At 49.2% G+C, this 8,916-nt stretch overlaps 1 protein-coding gene across 2 annotated transcripts in view; it reads left to right on the top strand.

Annotated features, from left to right (window-relative positions):
• Window positions 1–7,311, top strand: part of LYPLA2 (lysophospholipase II) — a 30,039-nt gene extending 22,728 nt beyond the window's left edge. For both annotated transcript variants that reach the window (XM_015413699.1, XM_015413700.1), the window contains exons 5-10: window positions 133–180; window positions 2,251–2,321; window positions 2,997–3,070; window positions 3,560–3,661; window positions 3,872–4,048; window positions 5,212–7,311. In XM_015413699.1, the coding sequence (XP_015269185.1) occupies window positions 133–180; window positions 2,251–2,321; window positions 2,997–3,070; window positions 3,560–3,661; window positions 3,872–4,048; window positions 5,212–5,262 (523 nt within the window). In that variant the 3' untranslated portion in view covers window positions 5,263–7,311. The remainder of the gene's footprint in view (window positions 1–132; window positions 181–2,250; window positions 2,322–2,996; window positions 3,071–3,559; window positions 3,662–3,871; window positions 4,049–5,211) is intronic.
• Window positions 7,312–8,916: the final 1,605 nt, after the last annotated feature.

Raw genomic sequence — 8,916 nt, forward strand, 5'->3', positions numbered from 1 at the left:
TAAAAACGCATGTTCTGTCAGTCTCTCTGGATGAGTCCTGGTTTTTGAGAGGTGGTTGGGAAACCATGTGATCTGCGGTCATTTCCTGCCTATCGGGTGATTATTTCCTGCTTCTTTCTCCTTGTGCTGCAGGCCCAGGATCCCCGTCACGCTCAATATGAAGATGGTCATGCCATCCTGGTTAGTATAAAACAATGTTTAGTTGAATGGCCAGCCACATGTGTTCCCTGATCTGGCATGCTCCACGTGGCAAGGAACTGTGGCCTCTGGGGCTACAGTTGAGGCTCTGGCTATCAAGAATGATGGAGAAGATGCAAATAAAGCTGTGACCAGAGAGGGAAGAGGGCAGAGGATCAACAGGCTGCACAGAGAGGGACTGATGTCTGCAGCTGGCTGCAGTGGGGTGATGAATGTTTTAGGGCAGTGGTGGCGAACCTATGGCACGGGTGTCAGAGGTGGCACTCAGAGCCCTCTCTGTGGGCACGCGTGCCATCGCCCCAGCCAGGCCCAGACCATCATTAAAGTGTCGAATTCTCTGCCAAATAATTTTAAGTAAATGAAAGCATTTGGGATTGCTTTCCTTACTTTGTTTGGATCATCTTAAGTGAATGTATGAGTTGTTTTTTCTAAAGTAAAACCTCAGTATTCAGGTTAAATTGGCACTTTGCGATAAATAAGTAGGTTTTGGGTCGCAGTTTGGGCACTCGGTCTCTAGAAAGGTTTGCTATCACTGTTTTAGGGGGATAGTTTTGGGTGGGTAGCCATGTTAGTCTGTAGTACTAGAACAAAATTTGTGTCCAGTAGCATCGTAAGGTCCAACAAAACTTCCCAGGGTATAAGCTTTTGTTGGTCAAGGTTCACTTTTGTCAACCTCAAACCTTGGGTTGAGATTCATGCAGAGATGGAAAAAATAGTTAACTGCACATTTAAAAAAAGAACCAGATATATTACTTTTGGGACTTAAAATGGAAGAGGTCAATGTGGCGAAAAGGACGCTTATGTGGTACATGATTGTGACTGCCAGAATGACATATGCGCAAAGTTGGAAACAGGAGGAAGTTCCTGGAATTGGAGAATGGATCAAAAAACTACTTTTATGGTTGAAATGGATAAAATGACAAGGAAACTGAATAATATGGCAGCAGAAGATTTTTTGAAGACTGGAAAGACTTAAAAGAATATTTGGAAAAATACTGGGATGTGAGAGACAATTTATTTTGCTTTGATAACTATTGAGTATAGAGAATTGTGAAAAAATAAGTTACCTGTTGAATATGTAAAGATAAAGAGGAGTACTTAAGAGTAACCTAAGGATTATGCAGGAGGTTGTAGCACTGTGGGAAGCCATATATGGGGGGGAAAGGGAGGAGGGTAAGATATAAAGGGATAAGAATTGTAATACAAATGTTGAACTTTGTTGAATATATCCTAAAAATAAAATGTTTACCAAAAAAAAAAAAAGGTTCACTTTTGTCAGAGGCAAATGAGAATGAGGATCCATCATTGTACTTCTGCATCCCATCTCTAAGAGGCTCTTCTTTGTAATACCCCTCCCACCTTCTGACCTGGATACAAGGGCTGAGGGGTCCTTATTTGCATCTGACGAAGCGAGCTCTGACTCACAAAAGCTCTTACCCTGGGAAATCCCGTTGGTCTTTAAGGTGCTCCTGGACTCACATTCTGACGTGTGGTTATGTCTTCAAAGAGGAGAATACAAATTTCCCCTTGTTGAGGAGAGGTGCTGTCTTTAGAAGAGAACCTTGGGGGCAGCAGGTGGAAGGGATATCGCGTGCAGCATGACATGTCTGTCCCAGAGCCCCTTCACCCAGAGCCTTTAGTAATTTTTGTTCGTGGTCAGTTTTTGTTTCTCCTCGGTTATTTCTATTTGCTGTGCATCCTGCACCTTCTTGCTTTTCTAGCCAGTGGCATTAATCTGCATAGCTGATTTTAAAAAGGACTTGCTGGCTGTCTTTCGTCTAATACCCAGTGAAACAAACGTCTGTGGATTCTTAGTAACATGGGTGATGCCAGGGAGAATGGCAAGCTGGCAAGCTGCACCCTTTGCCAGTGGCACTGACATGCTCTGGATTTCTTTATTGTCAGTGAATGTGGTGTTTTTATGCACACAAGTGTTTTGGCATGATGTGGTCCACATGGTCACATTTTCAATCTGCTTATCTCTCAACCCCATGTCGCATCTTGGCAGGCGAGCCCAATTGCTGTGGCTGACCTTCACTTTCCCCTTTCTAGGTTTGATTTGATGGGGCTAAGTCCAGATGCACCGGAGGATGAAACTGGAATTAAAAAAGCTGCTGAGAACAGTAAGGCACTTATCCAGTGGTTGGTCTCTGTAGCGTCACTGAATCACAAGTACTGGCGTTTGAAAAATCGAGTGAGGAGAGACCAGTCCCTTCTCTTATGCCGAGCTTTTACCTCTTCTTTTATCCTCAGCACCAAAACTCCACTTCCTGACTCTTGAAAGAAGGGAAGCCATTGGCATTGTCAGATGTGTTTGCATTTACTCAGATCACATCTCCCAAATTCCTTTAATCCACTCAAATTCCCCCCCCCCCAAAAAAATCTCTGCCATCACAGACTTGGCAAGCTAAAGTAATACATTTTAAAAAACAAAAAGGAATCTGGAGACTTAATGCAAATGTAACTGTGAGTGGAATGCCAGTGTCATGTGGTGCTCGAGAGTGTTGAACTAAGAACAGGGAGACCTGGCTTTGAATCCCATGGGCCAGTCGCTTTCCCTCCCAGCCTAAACTACTGCACAGGGTTGTTATAAAGGTAAAATGGAGGATGGGCAAACCACACATGCAGATGGATTAAGATAGGTAGCCATGTTGGTCTGTCTGTAGCAGTCGCAGCACAGAGTTCACCTGAGGGGGGCAGGCTGAATAAATGCAACACACGCGTTTGCATCATTGACTGTGTGTGCGGAGCCGTATGGATCTTGTGCTGCCTCGAGCTCTCTTGTCTTTGCCTTCCAGTTAAAGCCGTCATCGAGCATGAAGTAAAGAACGGAATCCCAGCCAACCGCATCGTCCTAGGAGGCTTTTCACAGGTCAGGCAGGGGGAGAGGGGCAAGCAGTGTAGCCTGGGGAGGCAGGGCATTGTCAGCATCACTGGCAAGTGCAGGGTTAGTGGTAGGGAATGGGAGGTAAGCACGGGGTGGCACTTTCCAAGTCACTGCCTCTCTGTTGGGGGAGACGTCCCGTGACTTCTGGCCTTTTGGAGTCGCACAGATTTTCCCGGGAAGGGGAGCACACTAAAGGCACCAATCACTGAATTCAGTGTCCCTTGCAGAACACATCATCCTTCATCACTCTGTTTTCATTTACTTTTTAAACGCAAGTTTCCAGCCCATGTAGCTGTGGGGGGAAATGGGCTTCACTGATGAACTCTTGGAAGCCCGATGGAGTAGAACAAAGCTGCTCGAGTGGATTTCAGTTTTTGCTCACTGTTTCCTTCCAGCTAGCAATTATGTGCTTGTTTTGGTGGTGGAGGTGGGGATCTTTCCTTCCTGAACTGCTTCCTTCCTGCTGTCCTCCAGGGTGGCGCCCTCTCCCTCTACACAGCTCTCACTTGCCCACACCAGCTGGCTGGCATCGTGGCCCTCAGCTGTTGGCTCCCCCTGCACAAGGCCTTCCCTCAGGTATGGCAGTCTTGCTCCTTCTTCCCCACATTGACGTTGTTTTCCTTGGTCCCGAAGCCATTTGGGGGTGGGCAGTGGTTGTGATAAGAACCGGTCCTCCTCCTCCTCCACTGGGATAACCCTGTGAGCATCGATCGCCAGAATACAGTGCGCCCACTCTTCCTCTCTGCCTGGGTGGGTCACAGTTCCTTGCCGTTACTCTTGTTGCAGGCGGCAAACAACGGGATGAACAAAGACATACCCATTCTTCAGTGTCATGGGGAGATGGACCCCATGATCCCAGTGCGCTTCGGGGCCCTCACCGCTGAGAAACTGAAGTGCGTCGTGACCCCGAGCAAGGTCCAGTTCAGAACTTATCCAGGACTGATGCACAGCTCCTGCCCTCAGGTTCGTTGGCAGCTGGCTTTTAGCCCTTTCCCCCCTGCTTCGTTGTGGGGGACTTGGTTGCAAGCAGGGGAAGTGCTGGGGGATGCAAGCAGTGACGAGGCATCTTAGGGACCACCTTCTTCCACGTAAGGTCCCGCATGATCAGAAAGTCTGAGGCGGCCCTGCTGTCTTGTGTCTTGACGGTCAGAGGCTCAGCCAACCACAGGAAACAGCCTTTTCTGTGATGGTCCCCTCCTTAGAATGCTCTCCCTCTATGGAGGCTCCTTTTCTCAGGGAATCTGTTGTGTTGGCTGAGCTTTGTAGGGCAACTCCAGTGCCACTGCCCGCTCCTTGAGCTGAGGGTTATTTTTAAGCATGTATGGGGGGGTATTGATTCCAGAGCGCTGCTGTGTGTTAAGTCTTTTGTTTTTGCCACTACAAAAAGCTCTGGGTGTCTTGAAGATTTAACAGGTCAGTTTGCAGCCTCTGGCAAAAAGTGGATCGTGGCCTGTAAAAGCCTCTGGTGTGATATATTTGGACTAATATATACTAATCTCCTTTTCCACTCACTGAAGCGGGAGAAGGTGATCGTTGTAGATTTCTTCCCTCTCACTGCATCCCTCTGCTTCACACTCACACACCCATATTGCTGGTGGCTCGTGGACCCTTAAGGCCACAGTAGTTGTTTTTTTTCAGGGAGGGCATTTTAACGCTTGCTTTCATTTTTGTTCCATCCTCAGGTTTTGAAAACTTTGGTTCTCATTTGAGGGGTGGCTTAAAGTTTCCGCCTTGTTATGGCAGAGATAACTTTGAGGGTGTGTTTTTCCTTAGAGAACGAATTCTGGTGGGATAACAGTATTAAGCCTTTTGTAGCAAAAATGAGAGTCCTGTGGGGCCTTAAAAACAAGCACGTCATACGTCGCTTTGCCAAGGTTTTGAACATATGATGAAAGTGGGTTTTGGCCCCTGCAGGTGTCGATCCTATGGATAAGGGTTGTCTTCAAGGTGCCCCTGGATTCTGCTTGTGTTTTACCTTTAAAAAAAATGGCACAGGAATGGGGTGTTTGTTGATTTGGGCTGTCCTGATTGGGGGGGGGGGCGGATTCTGTGCCTTGATTCCTTAGAAGGGGGCGTTTCCTACTGGCCCTGAAACAGGACTCCTCCTCCTCTCTCGATCCCTGCAGGAGATGATGGCTGTGAAAGAATTCATCGAGAAGTTGCTGCCTAGGATTTAAATGGAGCTACTCAAGACTGTTGCAGGGAGAGGAGACCAAAGGTCACCACCTTCGATCTTTAACCCTTGACCTGTCAGTTGCATCCGGAAGCCATGACGATCCACCTCCACTCTAGTCGGTTTCCTTTGGTTTCCTTTTTCTGGCCCTTCCCTTCCTCCTGTGCATGCCCCTCCTTCAGCAGAAGGGGAGGCATCTTCTGTATGCACAGCAAAGGGCTGGAGCGGTTTTAAGGTACAAGCTGGGATCCATTTGGCTGCCTTAGTGGGTTTGGGGGGGATCATTCAGGATCTGTTTCCCCCCAACCGTCAAGTGCTTACTGTGGCGATTAACTGGGTGGCAGCCAAAGGCTCTAAAAGCGAAAAGGTATTAGGAGACGTCTTTTCTTCTTTTGCAGTATTTGCAGGGAGCTTAAGTGAGCGAACTGAGCTCCCTGTTGGGTTCACAGACCTTCCCATCTCCCTCCGTCTGTGGTATGGAGAGCCAGTCTCACTTGCGTGCATCTGTTCTGCCAAAGCTGTGTTAGTGGCACAGGCAGGGCTGGAGCTGGCACTTGACTTTTTCCTGGGCTGGGGAGGTAAGAAAATTCTCCTGTCCTGCCCTGCCCAGGAGGACGTTCCACAGAGCCCTGTACCTTAAACCTTGTTCCAAAAATCCCGCCAGCATTGCCAGGCGAGGGGGAAGAGCAGCCTGTTGGCGGATGGCTGCACCTTATCCTCCAGCCCTGTCTTATTCCTGCTCTGCCCCTGTCAGACTCATGTGCAACAGCTGAGCTGAATTACCCTCACCTTCACCAGGCCTTTATTCCCCCCCCCCCCAAAAAAATAGCCACCTTTCCTTTTCTCATCATCTCCACTGTGGTCTTTTCCATCACGTTGGGCCCAAGTAGGTTCCTTGCTACACAGGCAGGGTAGAGCTCAGGGGAGATGGACACGCAGCGTAGGGCTGTCTGTAGTCTTCTGGGCATTCCAGTGACCGGAAGCACTTGCCCCCAACAATGGCAGCTGGGGCAGTGCCTCAGTGGTGATCGCTTGCGTTGCTCAGCAGATCGCCCAGGATGGCTGCTTCGTGATCCTTTCACTTTCCATATCAAGCAGCTGCAAGCTGGTTTTTTTGCAGTAGGGGCCGCCTCCCCTTAGGGCCTCTCTTGGTTGTCAGTGGATCTGCTAAGCCCAGCATTCTCCTCTCCCACCCCCATCCTCCACTGGCAGCCCCTCCTTAGCCCTGGTGGCTGGCAACCAAGATGGTTTTCTTTATTTTCGCGACAAGGCCCCTTTCCTGGAGTGTCAGGCTATCATCCTCATTTCCCGCAGGGAGTGGGCGTGGTCTGAGCTGCTGAGCAGCGAAGGGCCCCTACTCCTACCCTCCCATCTGGGCTGAACCAGGACTTTGACAGCCAAGGGCAGTGTGTATCTTCTGAAGGCGCTTTTCCCGTTCACTCTCCGTGTTTTTGGCGAAGGGCTATTTCCTTGCTTCCTCCCATGTTGTCTTGCTTGCCGTGTGGCCTGTGCCCCCTCACGTTCTCCCCGATGCAGTTGTCAGGCAGCAGCCAATGAGCACTGGGTCCATCCTAGTGCTTGGCAGACCTCTTCAGAAAGGGTTGGGCTATGGCTGGGAGGGGAGAGTGTGGCAGTGCCCCTGGCAGAGCAGTTACGCTCTCCCTCTCCCAGGAGACGTCGGTCCCCTTAAGGAGCTTGCGGCACAGCTCTGTGGCAGTTCCAAGAGAAGGGGTCGCTCTCTTCCCACTTTCCGTTCTCAAAGGACATGTGAAGAGTGTCTTGTGGCCGCCGCCGGTATCCATTCCATCTTACCTTTGTTGGGCATAAGTGACTTTCCACACAAGGTGGAAGCTTCTCGCTTCAGGTTCTTCCTTCTCAGGCACCTGGAGGGTCCCTAAATGCCTTTATATGCTTTCTTTGGCGGATGATGACAGCCAGCCTGTTTCCCCTTTGCTATTTCCATGGTCTCTTTCCCAAGTAGTATCCCCGGCTTAAGGCCAGAACAGCTTATGTCCGTACAGGCGGAAGGAAAGGTAACAGTTGAGATGGGGGGGGGGGGTTTGGGATGGGGTTATTCAGTGCAGCCTTCTTTTTATTGTTTAAGCCTAGGTCAGTGGGAAGCAATAACCCTCTCATAGTCATAAGCCGTTTTAAAAAGGGTCTGCTTTTGCTTGTTCCCTGGAGGATTCAGTTTCTCCTTTTTTCCTCTGCTTTGGGGGAAAAGGACAAGTCAGGCCTGATCTATTCATGCACAACAGAACAAAAATGGTAGAATGTTCTACTTAACAGTGGAACCTGTGGCAAGGATTCCATTTTTAAATGTACCCCCACATAAAAAGAAGATTCCCCACAAGTTTTAAAAAAAACGAGAGAGGGCACACAAGGAACAGACTGAGCTAGAACTTCTTTTCCCTATGTGCAGCTTCTCTTCTTGCAGGGGATTTTTAAAAAAATGGATATTTAGGAAAATGTCACTTTCCTTCCTCGTTTGGCTACTTGAGTCGACCAGGCCTCCGCTTTGCACTCTGGAATGGCCACGGCAGAGGGATTTCGGAGCCTGCCTGGGCGACTGACTGGCTGCTGCTCCTCTCTTCCCAGACGGTGAATGTGGATCACTTTTGCATTGCGGTGCTATCCCAATAAATGCTCGGCTGCCGCCTCAAGCTTGACTGGATCCTCCTCAAAGCAGCTGGCAAAGCAGGGCCCGCAGATTGTTGGTGTCTCTGAAGGATATCGTTGAATGTGGCCAAAAACCGGGGCCGGGGGGGTGGGGATAAGATGGTGGTTTATTCCTCTGATTTTTTTCCCCCCTCCCCATCCCCTTCTCTTTTGTCTTCCTCATACATCGTTTTTATTTTCTATGTTCTACTGTCGGATATGAGATTAAACAAACACAACCATCCTGTCGCCTTGGCCTGTTTCTTCGGTGCGGTTGAGACACGCTCCCTGTCACGCAGTGTTTAGTTTTCATTAATCTGCACGACAGGCCTGTGAGATGGGTCGATCTTCGAGGACAGGGAAGGGGTGGAGGAATGCATGAGTCGCCCAAGGCTGTCCGGTGAAGCCCTGTGAGTAAAGTGGGATTAAAAGGTCCTGGCCTCACCCCATTGCAGCAGGATAGTTCTGCAAATGGAACAGGCAGTAGTGACTGCTGGCCAGAGAATCATGGCCCCTGGCTTGCAAGCTGAGCTTTCCTTGCCTCTTTGGTGGGGGGAGAATGAGAGACCAGAATGGCATTTTACCTATTTTCAAACGTTACGAGTGTAGCCTTCACTGCTGGGTGCACAGCCACAGCTCCAGAAGGGGTGGGGGGGATGTCTGACTCGTAGTTTTTAAATACGGTATTTTTAAAAGTCTTTGTATGGCGGAGAGACACTATTTGTCCAGTAATGAAGTTCCTCCTTTGTTCAGGCTCTTGTTGTAAAGACACTCAGGGTGTCACGTACAGCACAATGTAGCCCCTTAGTTCAAAATTTGGTTCAGGTATTTCCATCTATCCCAAGACTGTCCGTTGTTCTTAAACAAGAGGGTCTCTCCAGGCCTCTCTCCCAGCTCTGCTTCCTGAGATCCATCTAACTGGAGCTGCTGTGGGTTGGCGTGGAACCGATCACCTTCCTTCCTACTCCCACCTGCTCCCTTTGAGGGTGCAATAAAGCGT

Source organism: Gekko japonicus, unplaced genomic scaffold (assembly GCF_001447785.1).
Source record: "Gekko japonicus isolate JY-2015 unplaced genomic scaffold, Gekko_japonicus_V1.1 scaffold547, whole genome shotgun sequence".
In the NCBI taxonomy this organism is placed as follows: Eukaryota; Metazoa; Chordata; class Lepidosauria; order Squamata; family Gekkonidae; genus Gekko; species Gekko japonicus.